Source organism: Platichthys flesus, chromosome 20 (genome assembly GCF_949316205.1).
Source record: "Platichthys flesus chromosome 20, fPlaFle2.1, whole genome shotgun sequence".
Classification (NCBI taxonomy): Eukaryota; Metazoa; Chordata; class Actinopteri; order Pleuronectiformes; family Pleuronectidae; genus Platichthys; species Platichthys flesus.
The window spans coordinates 4,496,402-4,511,156 of record NC_084964.1 but is presented as its reverse complement, the minus strand read 5'-3'; the positions used below and the strand labels follow the sequence as shown (position 1 = coordinate 4,511,156).

Below are 14,755 nucleotides of genomic sequence, written 5' to 3'. Positions count from 1 at the left end.
ATTTCTATGAAGACATTTCATGTTATTACACCTGTCTTTCACGGTGTTGTCATTTATTATCCAGTAAACCTCCTCTGATTGGTGTTACTGTATAAACCCACAACCTCATAATGTGATTAAATCATGAATTCAATGTTCACACAAGGCGGAGAAATGTTAAATAGTGGAACTGAAGCTTTAATATCGGATTCACTTCCTGTTCGTAACAACAGGGACGTCCGAGTGCAAATCAACTAGTTTGACAAAGCTCATAAATGTTAAATATTTCAAAAGCCATTTTCACAGAATGTGTTTAGTTTGATCTGAACATAAGACTGGAAATCCTCTACACACAGAGTGAAGACAAACGCAGCCCTCTGTCCACAGCGGCAACATAACACGGCACTGATCCACGTGGATTTAAATCAGCTGAGCCTGTGGATAAGACATTAAACAAACCCATGATGAGACACCATCATGTGTTCCAGCTCCTCCTGTCTCCTTCCTCCAACGCTTTCCTAAGTAACAATCTCTCTGTTCTGTAGAGTTTCTTTTTAAAATCACGATCCGTCCACTCCCTCAAAGTTAAAAGTGCAAATCTCTTGAGTGAAAACTGAATCTACCTCAGTCCAAGCAGAACGGAGGAGGAAGGTTATTTGTTTATCTGGTCAGATAAACAAATAATGGTCAGATAAACGGTAATGGTATCTGGTCAGATAAACAAATAATGACAGTAATAACCTCCTTGGTTTGATGAAAAGGTGACGAGAGCAAGAAAGAGGCTGAAACATTCCCACACCCGTTTCCTGGGCCACAGAAGTTTTCATTCAAACTGACATAATGAACAGAAGTTAAGGAATGTTGTTTAATGAGTTCCAGGCCTTTTTCATAACAAAAAGGTTACATCTCCGTCTAAGACCATTTCGCAAATTCATCATTTTCTTGCAGTGACCCCGAAGAACCCTGACGTGAATGGATAACGAGTGGTTGAGGGTTTGAAGACAGGAAAGCTCAGAGACTTTCACACCTTCTCCTTCGCGGAGTCAGAAGCCTGTGTGTGAAATGTGGACTAGGATGTGTGGTGGTCCTCTCTCTGCTCCTGACATCTAGCAGGGGGGGTGTCTGTGCTCAGTAGGGCAGTGTGTGTGTGCGTGTGTGTGTGTGTGTTTGTGTGTGTGTGTGTGTGTGTGTGTGTGTGTGTGTGTGTGATGTTGGGGAGCTGTGCTAGCTCAGGAGGTCAGGCTGCAGGCCGACTCTCTGCAGCACGTCCTCGGGCATACACAGCACTGGATTCACCGGCTTGATCAGCTCGTCCCCGAGGAGGGAGGGACCGGCGACTACGAACAAAGTGTGGAAGGGATCCACCTGCAGAGAGGAGGACGCTCGATGAGGAAGAAGGGACGAAGTCTTTGGGCATTAGAATAAAACAAAATGTAAAGATTGTAACAGAGATTTCTTTGAGAGAAAACTGAACAAAGGTTTTTAGTTGATCGGAGGAAAAATAATTTACTATTTTCTGTAATTTAGGAGAAGTGTACATGTTCTCCCCGTGTCTCTCCAGGTTCTACAGCTTCTGTCCACAGTCCACATACATGAAGATCTTGTTATTTGGAGACTTGAAATAATCTATAGATGTTTGAGGTTAATTTGTACTATTAAAAAACTAAAAACATTAATTCTAAAGAGCCGTCTGTTACAGAATATTTAAACGGATGGACTGAAGTTGTGTCTGGCAGCTCACCATGTCTCCTGGTCTATCAGTGAACCCCCCCCCCCCCCCCCCCCCGTCTCCTCGTGCTTAATATGCCTGCTCGCAGCTTGGCCTTGTCGATCCAGTGAATCCTGCCGATGATCTTCAGTGACGCCAGCACCCACCATGAGTAGGACACGTCAGGAAGCTGAGGGGAACAGTTGCAATGGTAGAAATATGTTGGGTAAAATAACTGAAACTCAATTAGAAAGTTTGTCGTGTTGGACGACTTTAAAGTAAAATTCTACACAACAAATCCCACCTACAGAACATAACCTGCATTGTATTGTGAGCATTACGCCTTGTTGAGAATAACTGGTGCTGATAAATACACATTAAAGAGAGATTAAGTTCTATCGGTTATCGTATAGAGACAAGATCTGAGGTCATCAGAGCAGAAACCAGAAAAGACCAAACACCATGGATCAACCAGGTGATGTTATAGACCTGACGGTAACAGACAGAAATCTGTTCGACTGGTCATGTGAATCACCTGGACGGCGCTGAGCGTGTAGAGCAGGTGGGGATCATGTCCGATGCTGGCGCTGATGCCTCCGCACTCGTGCTGGCAGGACTTGATGAAGTCCGTGATCTCCTCCTGGTTCATGCGAGGCAGCTGACCCATCAGGTCCATCACCGTCAGACCCCAGTAGATCACAGTAGGTGTGTAGTCTGCACGCACTTATCTTTCCTTTTATGGAACCACACGTATTCCCAGCCATATCCTGCCCTGCCTGTTCTAGGCATATGTTGTACTGTGCTGTTGCCAAATTAAAGAACATTAACAGAGAGGAGTCGTCTGAGCCATGTTTTAGCAGACACACCTGGGGTCAGATTTAGAACCGTTGCGTACGCACAAAAAGGGGCCTGAAACTTGCGTACGCCACTTCTCACACCAAAGTTGGGAAAATGTACGTATTTCGAATCAAACTTAGACCCATGCGTACGAACGTTGTGGAGACGGGAAAGTGACGATGCAGACGTGAGGTGGTGAACTGAAGCCAGATTATTGACTGCGTCTGCGTCTTTTCAAGCCGCTGTGGCGCAAGACTCGTTGTCATTAATGCTTCCCAAACCGTTGCGCGTCTTACAAAGCAATTCCGCGCCAGAACACTAGGCGGAGTAATGCTTTTTGTCGAAGACGACTTGAGAGACGCCTTCTTTGTGGGTGTGGCAATCGTTGTTGACTGTTTATTTACCTTCTACCAGTCGTGTTCTCCATTACAAACACACGGTGAACCATGACAGAGAGTGTATTCACGATTCCAACCGAATAACATTCTTCTTCTTCTTTTTAAAATCTTCCGTTGTTTCTGCCTGTATTATGGGGCATGAAACCAGAAATGCAGCTCCAGAAGGGATGTAGAGCAGACCAATCACAGCCTTGCGGGCTGAGTGAGCTTGCAGAGCTTTGCCGTAAATTTTAGAAAAATGGGGCGACGCCCGTAAGCACGTAAGAAGGGATACATAAGCACGTAAGGGACCTAGCCTGGATGCCAGACGAATTTAGCCCCGCCCACAACATTTGAGGTCGGGAAGTTCGGTCTGGAGTCGCTCCGTTGAGGAGAAATTATGCCCGACTGGGCCAATCAGATTGTCAGGGCGGGCTTTAGACGATGATGGACAGATAATCAACGGTAACGTAATCAACCACGTCATCAAAGTGCCCTTGGGTTGAATTCGTTTTCAACAAACATGCCTGCCGCTGGAGAGCTGAGATATGTAGATGCTGCCATTGAGTCTGTTTTGGAGGACATCGACAGCGCATTCATTTTGAAAGAGGAACAGAGAACGCGGAGGCGACTCCAAAGCACCGTGCTAATCCCTATCGCCCCGGCGCTTGGCTTTTCACACCGGACACTGAAGCGACGCTGAACCGCTGGGCAGCGCTAATAATATCATCCGTTGATCCAGTAGATTAAAAGCATATACTTACTTGTTGCTCCAACATTAAGCAACAGCGTCCCAACATTTGTCTTTCTTGTAGTTGTCTTTATACAACATGTTCTGAGGATCATACAACTCACTGTACTTCTCCACTTCAATTATTGATTTAATTTCATCCATGTTGAAGAACTTCGCTGTTTGCTCCGTTAAATGTCGGGTGTCGGGGGTAAATTACGTATTCTCCACTCAAGCCTATGTGGAGAACGTAGCCCCCTCTCTCTCTCTCTTTTTATCTGTATCACTGCTTGTGTGGCTGTAGTGGATGGGCAGAGGGGGACATTTAATAATGTCATTGGTCAAATTAAAACTCCAGGACAACAGAAGGGGACTTCAAAGTATGGGATGCATATTTGATCATTTATATCATATAAGATATGTCATCAATATAGTTTAAGATCGTTTTTCAGTGTGTTTCCTGGTGAGATACACTCGTGTCAAGCGCAAAAAATAGACTCGACGCCGAAACGATCGCTGCACGGAGCGAGGCAGCCTTGGCGCAGCGCGGCGTTTCAGCCTCCGGTGTGACCAGCACAAAGGTTTAACATGGGAGTGGATGGGAGCCAGCTGTAATTTAAGGCTTGGCGCTGCGCTGAAGGGTCGCTTCGGCATCGCTTCAGCGTCCGGTGTGAACCCGGCGTTAGTAAATAACTCACAATGCGTTGCTTAACATACGTCACATACTACGTTGCTCTGATTGGTTGTAGGTCTATCCGATTGAGCGAAGAGGAATTTTATTTCCTGGTCAGTTGAAACACACCCCATAATCACAGCCCAATGGAGCGGTCTCAGACTCACATTCTGACTAGAATTATGAGTCTGACAACATCAGGCTATAAGGGACCCGGACGGGCTCTTGCCCTTACGGGCGCGTGAATACGCAGAAGCATGTTTCAGGCTTTAAGGCCAAATTATACTTGTGTTGCACGGACGCACGCATGCACGCAAGACACGCAACACGCCCCTTTCGAGCCCTCTGGCGGCTTGCGTGCGTCCGCGACTGCAACCGCGGAAGGCCACGCAGCTGCATCGACGGATCCGTTTTGGTTTATGCTTCCTAAACGTGTTGCGCGTGTTGCAACGCAATTCACCGCCAGAACACTAGGCGGAGTAACTTTTTTTCTCGAAAACAAAACACACAAAGAAGAGACGTCTTCTTCTTCGTCGAATGTTTATTTACATCGCCACTCCGGCTCCTCATAGCCTATATCTGGCGGACAAATCGGCCAGTCAGTGACGGGTTATACAAGTGGTCATACTTTCGGATCTCTTCTGCCAAGTGCTCTTCTATTTGGTCCATATTCGTTCTTCTAAATCTTCCGTGATTTCCGCGTATTGTGGGGCATGAAACCGGAAACTAGACTCCGGACGGGATGTAGTAAGCCGACCAATCACAAGCCTTGCGGACTGCGTGAGGCTCGCGTCGTTTTGTCGTGTAGTTAGAAAAATTGGCGGACGCACGCAAGCCGCCAGAGGGCTCGAAAGGGGCGTGTTGCGTGTCTTGCGTGCATGCGTGCGTCCGTGCAACACGAGTATAATTTGGCCTAAAGCCTGAAACATGCTTCTGCGTTTTCACGGGCTGTAAGCGCAAGAGCCCTTCCAGGTCCCTTACGTGCTTATGTATCCCTCCTTACGTGCTGACGGGTGTCGACCCCCTTTTCTAAAATTGACGGCAAAGCTCCGCAAGCTCACTCAGCCCGCAAGGCTGTGATTGGTCTGCTCTACACCCCTTCTGGAGCTGCATTTCCGGTTTCATGCCCCATAATACCGGCAGAAATCACGGAAGATTTAGAAGAACGAATATGGACCAAATAGAAGAGCACTTGGCAGAAGATATCCGATAGTATGATCACTTGTATAACCTGTCACTGACTGGCGGATTTGTCCGCCAGAAAAAGGCTACGAGGAGCCGTAGTGGCTATGTAAATAAACAATCGACGAAGAAGAAAGAAGGCGTCTCTAAGGTCGTCTCGACAAAAAGCATTACTCCGCCTAGTGTTCTGGCGCGGAATTGCTTTGTAAGACGCACAACGGTTGGGGAAGCATGAATGAAAACGAGTCTTGCGCCACAGCGGCGTGAAAAGACGCAGACGCAGTCGCAGAAGCATGTTTCAAGGCCTAATTATAGTCCTGCGACTGCAACCACGGAAGGCCACGCAGCTGCATCGACGGATCCGTTTTGGTTTATGCTTCCTAAACGTGTTGCGCGTGTTGCAACGCAATTCACCGCCAGAACACTAGGCGGAGTAACTTTTTTTTTCGAAAACAAAACACACAAAGAAGAGACGTCTTCTTCTTCGTCGAATGTTTATTTACATCGCCACTCCGGCTCCTCATAGCCTATATCTGGCGGACAAATCGGCCAGTCAGTGACGGGTTATACAAGTGGTCATACTTTCGGATCTCTTCTGCCAAGTGCTCTTCTATTTGGTCCATATTCGTTCTTCTAAATCTTCCGTGATTTCCGCGTATTGTGGGGCATGAAACCGGAAACTAGACTCTGGACGGGATGTAGTCAGCCGACCAATCACAAGCCTTGCGGGCTGCGTGAGGCCCGCGTCGTTTTGTCGTATAGTTAGAAAAATTGGCAGACGCACGCAAGCCGCCATAGGGCTCGAAAGGGGCGTGTTGCGTGTCTTGCGTGCATGCATGCGTCCGTGCAACACAAGTATAATTTGGCCTTCAGGCTTTAAGCTGCAATCTCTGCCAGCTTCACGTTCATCACCAAGGCTGCCAGCTCAGCTGTCTTGTTGGCCAGCGAGTTTACATTTCTCATCATACACGAACATCAACAGCTTCTGCAGGCGTAGCGCCTTGCCCGCTTCTCCGGTACGGGGGAAACTGCGCCGGCATGATTTCGTGGCCGCAGTGCGAGGAGCTGATCCCTCGTGTAAACAAAGTGCTGACTGCCCTGTTGCACTCGTTCCGTAGGTGTATCCATAGCATCGAAATATATCTACACAGTGCCTCTGAAAAGCAAGTGTAAACAAGGATAAACAAACTTAAAACAGCTAAAAAGACACGAGACAACGGAGCTACGTGGAAAAGCTGACACTCGAGTCGGCGCTCTAGATCACTATAGCTCAACGATCACAGATGCTTTACAGCCAGATTTTTCGCAGGCGCGTAAGCAATCAAGACACGCCCCCTCTTGCGGCTTGCGTGCGTCCGCCAATTACTGACTTTTCTGTAAATACAACCGAGACAGGAAGGTGTAGAGTGTAGCTTCCCTTTCTAAATCATGATTACCGTAAATACGAAATAAAAGAGGCAATTTTTCCAAGTCTCCGAGTCACCTCCACACGTTTCCTCTGTACATCAAACGCAGCCTTTGTGATGTTGCTGGGAGATGATCAAATTTCCGCTGTTTAAGGAGAGATTGCAGGGACGCCGCAAGACGGGCATATTAAGCACCGTGTCGGTATGAGATCAGTCAGTCTGCTTCCAGGAGGAGAGGCGAGCAGCCGGAGAGCGGCAGCACAACAGGGATGGAGAGCCTGCTTCCCCGAGTCTGACAGAGGTGAGTTCAATTATCCCACGTTTAACAGTCCAGTCTTTAAAGGACGTATTTGAATCCTGGTCGGAGTAATGTAAAGACTGGACATTTATGTATGCTTTTTAATTCTCAGTTTCCAAGTTATTTTGATGGTAAAATGTCTGGTGCTTTTTATTACAAGAATACGAATTATAGGATTATGTTTATTATAAGATTAACTAATACATTAAAACAAAGTTAAAAGGTGTACAATGTTGTGTCCAAAATGTAGAAGCAGGAAGACGTCACTTTGAAAGTTGATACAGGAGCAGGACGTGCAGGTGAACTTTGATCTGATTATTTACGTCAAAGAGGAGGCCTGAGCTACCTCCTGTCTGGAGTGGAAACAGAAGACCACCAGCAGAGGGCAGCAGAGGGCACACATTAAAATTATGTTTTACTTCCCTCTTTTACTCACATACTTCGACTGCCCACAATTGGACTCTGGAGGTAATGCAGGTGGGCTAGAAACCAATCCACCATTCTTCAAATTCATCATTTATTTGAAGAATAAAGGTAGAAAATGGCTCAAAGTATGATTTCTAATATTGTGGATTTCCACATTCTGTTATTCAGGTGAAACATTTTGGTGAATATTGAGTGAATGATTATTCATTGGTTTTAAGAACAGTATTTAATTGCACACTCACATTTATATAACAGACCAATGCCTTCACGTCAATGCCGTGCAACATTCCTGCTAATGTACAAATTTGTGTATGTGAGGGAATAAAATGTTTTGCGGAATTTAAAAGTTGTGGAATCCCTTTACTAGTGATTGCATCTAAAATAACTATTTTGTTAGGGTTATGGGCTATGGTTAGGGTTATGGATAAAAGAAGATAGTAGAGACTTGCGTCTAGGCTCTACCCGCACTAATGCGGGCACTCCCGATCTATTGGTACCATACCCGAGCTTCTACGACCTTCGGAAGGGAAAACCCAAATTTGTGAATGGTTAGTGTTAGGGTTGCAAATTAGGGTTCTGGCTATGCAATTGCTTTTTGGGGCTTTGTGCTTTCTGCAAAGGTTCAAGCATTTTTTACTATGTCTAGGCACTGAAAAAGCCAGAAAAGGGAAATAATAATAATACAAGAAGAAGAAGAAGAAGAAGAAGAAGAAGAAGAAGAAGAAGAAGAAGAAGAAAAATTCTTCCAATATCAATAGGGCCTCCACCCATTCGATGCTTGGGCCCTAATAATCCTTATAATTTCAATAGGGCCTCACTGTCTGTCAGTGCCTGTCAATATGGGTTAAATCTAGTTTTACCTTCAGCCTTTGGAGTAAATTATGAAACTGTTGACAAATATTCACTTAATACTAAGACTTTTTGGAAGTTTAGAATCTAAATTAAGAGCAATTCTTACACACATACACTGAGTATCTCGGGGGGCTCTTATAAATGTACATTTGTACAGAAAATAAGTATTTTTTCATTGTTAAAGGAGCATTCCGATTTTCTATCCTCCATTATGAAACCATTGGTCAGAAAATAAGTATTATTTAATTGTTAAAGGAGCATTCCGATTTTCTATCCTCCATTATGAAACCATTGGTGATAGGTGAATTCTTTCACTGTTGCATTTCCGTGTACACGGCAGCGGTGTGCAGGGAAATCCGAAAACCGGAATTACTATATTTTCCACATAGCTTGAACGTAGCGTAGTCTATGCAAATTAAAGCTCTCTTGCCTCTGATTGGCCGAGCGCTCCGGGGCTTCCCGTCTTCCATTGGCTGCCGTCGTCCTGGCCACGTCCCCGGGCCACGTCGCGCTTTCCTCGCCATTTTCCCGTCTTGTGGAGCCAGAATCAGCCCGAGCTGGTGTCACCGTGTCGTCCAGCGCTGTCAGCTCTGAAAACCAAACAGCCACCGGACACGAGCTGAGCTCTGAGAAGGGTCTAACGTCGGGTTCGCTTCAGCTGGAGCTCCAACAAACATGAACGTCTTCAGGCTCACCGGTGATCTCTCCCACCTCGCAGCCATCATCATCCTGCTGCTAAAGATATGGAAAACCAGGTCTTGTGCCGGTGAGTAGTGCCGCACACTTACTCACAGGTGGTCTGACCCCCCTGTGTTACACAGGATGTGTCCGCACATGTAAATAAACTCTCTGAACAAGGTCTGCGCTGCGCTGTGTCTCCTATTTCAACCCATTAGCCCGGTTCAAGGCTAACGTTAGCTCGCTGGCTACACCACTGTCCACAGCAGCGGCGTGTCCTGTCATCACATATATAAACAGCCACACCTGACATCGTGACTGTTGCTAACATGACAGCACGTGTTGTGAAACTTAATTAACACTCTGGCACGGGAGAAGTGGCTGTTAGGTGCAAAGCCAGCCAGCAACTGACTCGTTAGCTAGCTTTGGCAGTGCGGAGGGCCCACACCAACTTTAGGGTAGAGACGAGGGGACCCAAGGGCCAACGCAGTTCAACACCCAGGGCCTGGTCGTTTCCTGGGGGCTAGGTAGTTGCACGTTGGCCTCTCGTGCTGCGTTATCCGGCTGTGAGCTCTCTGACGTGGCAGCAGGGGAGCCAGTCCACAGTTGCATGCTTTTACATTCGCCTTGCGACTTTCAGAGTAATCAGCTGCTGCCTTATCCTGATGGATCTTTGCTGTGATTCCATGTCTTCTTTTCACGGTCAAAGGTCAGTTCTCTGTCTCTGCAAGACACCCAGCACCCCTGGTTATGTCATGAAGGCTGTTTGCTTAGGATCAAACCTGATTGCTCCGCGTGCACGTCAGTTCCTTTCATGCTTTGCATTAGTTGTGGTCGCCAATACAAGTTCCAACAGTGACGGTCCCTAAACTGACGTATCATTATCAACAGCAGGCAATGTCCTACCACTGATGTGGTGATCGCTGATCACTGTCACTGTGGGTGTGACCATGGAGAGGGTGTTGTCACTTGCCAACGCACCAGATAAACAGAGCAGGTTGAAGTCTGGTGTTGTGCTGAGCAGACAGCCATTGACTGCCGGCCTCTTCACACCAGGCTGCAGTCTGTCAAACCAATAAACAAGCCGTTATCTTATGATTTTAGCTTCTGCTCTCCTAGTCTTGCCCCTGGTGTTTCATGTGTGTTATCTTTGCACACGCTGAACTTTGATGAATGAATTAATGAATGGTTTGGTTCCTCCTGCTGAGATAAAGTGGGCAGGTGATTAGTGTGTAAGTCCTGTTGTTTCCACTAAGTAATTGTGAAGCAACTGCTGGAGGTGAATTGAGGCAAGACACCTGAGATCATCTGCAAATGGCATCACAACAGTCTGGCTGGACAGACTTTCTTCAGGATAAGAGAACTATCAAAGCATATTATCCCTTTTTAGAAGCCAGGACATTACATGTACACAATCACTTCCTGGCTTTAAAAATGTTTCAGTGCCCTCTGCTGTCCCCTGACAGGTATATCTGGAAAGAGTCAGGTCCTGTTTGCCTTGGTGTTCACCACTCGTTACCTGGACCTGCTCACATCCTTCATCTCCCTCTACAACACCACGATGAAGGTGAAACACTCAACTGTCATTCTCACACCCTGTAGTAGTTTTTTTTTCTTCCCAAGCACTAAACACACAGTGTTGATGCTGATCTAGTGCACAGAGCCGACACACCTGTGTTTGCCAAAAGACAAAGCCTGTCCAGCGTGATGCAACATATTTGCGTGTGTTGTTTGAATGCGTTCATGGTAGACTATTAGATATCTACACCAGAGGATGCTCACCTTTTTAATGTTTTGGCTTTGTAATTATCTTTCAGGTCATCTACATTGGATGTGCGTACGCCACCGTGTACCTGATCTACGCCAAGTTTAAGGCGACGTACGACGGGAACCACGACACATTCAGAGTGGAGTTCCTGGTGGTCCCGGTTGGTGGTCTGGCTTTTTTGGTTAACCACGACTTCTCTCCCCTGGAGGTAAGAAATCCCACATACCCCTTATCTACAGCAGAAATGCATATGTCTCAGTGTTTATTCAATTTCCAGAACAGTTGCAAGCAGATTTTCCTCTCATCAAATAATCAAGTTTTATTTTCAATTCTGTCGTTTCTTCTATGTAAACAGTGAGCATCGTAACTATAACAAGGAGGCCAAATAATGTAATGACCTCGTTTAGGTAAATGTTTACATGGAGAAATATGTTTTTCAAAGCTAGTGGCATTCATGATGGTTAGAGTAAACCACCAACTTTCTTTGGTCAGTTACTGGCATATTGTTTCAATTTGACGTTTATTGTGTTGGTTAGATATGACCCTTCTCCACTTCACCTCCTCTAATCTTCAATCTGAAAAGGAGAAAGAAAACTATTTGGCTTATATTAGCTACACATCAGTTACACCAAGTAGGAGATACATAGTAGATATTCATCACTTAATCAAGTGATGATGTGTCTACTTGCATCAATATAAAGTTAAATAGACACACAGCTGGTGCAGCATTCCCTGAGCATGACTTGTATCATCACATGTGGGTTAAAATCTGACCTGGCTACTTGTTGCCCTATGCGTATAGAAAAAGAGATGTGGTTTGAACATGTGCTTAATTTAGATAACAGTTATATATATATATATATATATATATATATGACCTCAATAGGATATGTCACAGTTGCCTTCCAGTTAAACAGAAGTGGAACATTTTTCAGTTTGAAATCTATGCAAATATATGTGAGGTCATTCTAATCACTGGTCGTTGCTGTAGTCAATTTACACTTCAGCGCTCTTTATATATTTATAACATCATATCCTCCTCTCTCTGTTTCCCAGATCCTTTGGACATTCTCCATCTACTTGGAGTCGGTGGCCATCCTGCCCCAGCTCTTCATGATCAGCAAGACTGGCGAGGCCGAGACCATCACCACCCACTACCTGTTCTTCTTGGGACTCTATAGAGCCCTCTACCTCATCAACTGGATATGGAGGTTCTACTTTGAGGGATTCTTTGACATGATCGCCATCGTTGCTGGAGTGGTGCAGACCATCCTCTATTGCGATTTCTTCTATTTGTATGTAACAAAAGGTGAGTGCCGCTGCATTTTTCTTCTAATTTAATAAAGCAGTGTAAAAAAGGTTCAGAAGTTTTGTGTGGCTACATTAGCTGGTTAGGTTTGAAGTAATGCTGATTTAGAGTTAAAGCAGAAAAACATTCTAAAATTCTGTGGTCAATCAATTGTCTATTTCAAGACCAATGTTGTCTTACTGTTTTACTTTAGCCTTATACGTGAAATCAAAATAAATTTCCAATCCAGTGTGCATGTCCATATAAGAATGTTTAGGGGGGGTTGTGCTTCAAGTGAAGTCAGCATCATAACGAATGTTATGTTCTCATTGTGAGAGTCCCGACATGAACTATTGCGCTCCTCACACCATATTTGAATTGGACTACCTTTTCCAGGTTTCTACCAACTATAGTCAAATTTATCATACTGGAACCTTTAGGAAGCTTCTTTAATATAAACAAGTCATTATAATGCTTATTGCAAATAAACACATCAAGAATGAAATTCAGATGTTCACTGTGAAGTTTTATCACACCATAATTTGTGTACATCAAATTAAATCATTCGTCACAGAAACTCAGAGATATATAATTTAAAAGAAGGCCCAGAGTTCAGGGAACTGGAGATGTAGACATGAGCAGACATGTGTGGGAGGCAAAACCCACTGAAATTTTATGACAAAGGATTTTTGCACCCATCCCTAATGGTAATCAGCTCTGCAAATAGTCTTGACTAATGTAGTGAAATCATTAGATTTCAGCCCCTGCCACAGGAGAGTGAAGCTGAAGGAAATTAAATTTTTGCTACTGGAAAAAATATTTTTCCTTGTTACTGTGAATAATTCAGAGATCTCACTCAACTACTGTTTTTACCAAAGAAATGGTCCCTAAACTAGTGTGTTTTCTATACACACGTATATACAAACACCCCAGAACTATCTGTTTGACTATACTAAATACCAAAAGTATTCCTTTTTATTCTGTAAGATGTAGCGCAAACTTGTGAATCAGTAAGTAGGGTTTGTGGGCTGTTACACTTTGTATTTTTGTTGTTATAGCATGCTGTTTGTGTGTCACGTTAAACATAAACCGGCCCTGTCTCATTTCAGTACTCAAAGGAAAGAAGCTGAGTCTGCCAGCCTAAAGTGCCAAAGAGGAGTGTTTTGGCAGACTCAAAGTGGGGGGACTTGGAGGGGAGGCGGAGTGCTAGTGGACACCTCTGACACCCCACCCCACTCTCCCACCACCACCCCCACCACCACTTCCTCCTCTTCCCCTCCCGCCAGAGTAAGATGCCTGAGACAGAGAGCGAGTGGGAGCTGCTGCCTGCACCCTCTTCTGACCCAAAGTCAGTGGAGTCGGAACACCTGCAGAGGCTGCTCCGTGGCCTTTGGATTTCTGTTTGACGCATCTTGCCTTAACTGTTTTTTATTTCTCTGTATAAAGGAAGAAAAAAAGAAAAACAAGAAAAGTTTTCTACATAAAAATACGATCTCTGAAGATTTGACACATTGGTGAATAATAGCTGAAGATACAAAATTGCCTGTGATTTGGCATTGTATGATACTGAGGCGGACTTCTTGTGGTGGGATATTACTGACTTCAGCGTTTGTAATAGTATTTGCAATGGAAATAAATGTGCTTTTGTTTTTCCTGAATCAACTTGGGGAGGACTTTGTTGAATCCTCATAACTTTGGTGGGCAAGTCATTCACTTCCTAATCTGTATGCATTCCCATGTATGATTATTTCTTTTAATTTCCCTTGATGCCCTGTGGAATATACATCTTACGATGGATGCCGTAATTTACCACTTTACAAAGCTTTTGAGTTTTAAATTGAACCAGTATGCGTTGCCTCTGTGGTATTTACCATATTGACATGGCACCCCGTAGGAAGAAACACAAACTGAAATTAGAGGGTTGAATAGGACAACCATGAACTGTCATCACTGTAGATGGCATTCTTCATTTGTATAGTCACTTCATTACCCAATTATCACCTGTAATTAAAGTTCATTCCCCATCCTATTTAATTTAAATGTTTCATTTAAATATTTAAAATGCGTAAATTCACTGGTAATGTGCTGAGTGAAGTATCACTACAGCGATTTTCTATTTCCTTTTAGGTGCAGATGTATTTATTTTGTATCTTCCTTATTTCCATTAAACAGAGTCCATAGAATTGTCCACGTGCTGTGCATAATTTGAACCCTTGGAAATTACTCCTGGGGGGTGGGGGGGTAGACGAGAGGCACGATCTTTACAGAAGACCAAACAAATCTTTCTCAAGACACTTGTGCCTCCATTTGCATTTTTATGCACAACGTTCCCAGTTTCCTTGTGGATACCTCACCAGAGCTTTTGCATGATGTTGCCACCAGAAATAAAGACTTACTGGGAAATATTTGTCTGCTGTGTTGACAATGAGCTCAAACAGGATGAGCATGTGTGTAGTGGTGCAAGTGACACGTCAAAGGACAGTTGCTCCCTCCAGTGGTATGAGACTGACGCTTAGGGAACGTTAGTTAAAAGGGCATAAAATGGAATTGAGA

General features: G+C 44.6%; 2 protein-coding genes across 2 annotated transcripts; one reads left to right on the top strand and one right to left on the bottom strand.

The window, feature by feature from the left end:
* Positions 1 to 801: 801 nt before the first annotated feature.
* On the bottom strand, positions 802 to 8,992 carry LOC133931778 (geranylgeranyl transferase type-2 subunit beta-like). The gene is given in 4 exon segments (XM_062378731.1): positions 802 to 1,344; positions 2,062 to 2,109; positions 2,223 to 2,401; positions 8,899 to 8,992. Coding segments are annotated over 4 exon segments (462 nt in total). The 3' UTR covers positions 802 to 1,203.
* On the top strand, positions 8,977 to 14,390 carry kdelr2b (KDEL endoplasmic reticulum protein retention receptor 2b). Its single transcript, XM_062413768.1, has 5 exons — positions 8,977 to 9,234; positions 10,613 to 10,713; positions 10,964 to 11,122; positions 11,971 to 12,223; positions 13,312 to 14,390. Exons 1-5 carry the CDS (start codon positions 9,144 to 9,146, stop codon positions 13,344 to 13,346), a joined length of 639 nt encoding a protein of 212 aa, XP_062269752.1. The 5' UTR covers positions 8,977 to 9,143; the 3' UTR covers positions 13,347 to 14,390.
* Positions 14,391 to 14,755: the final 365 nt, after the last annotated feature.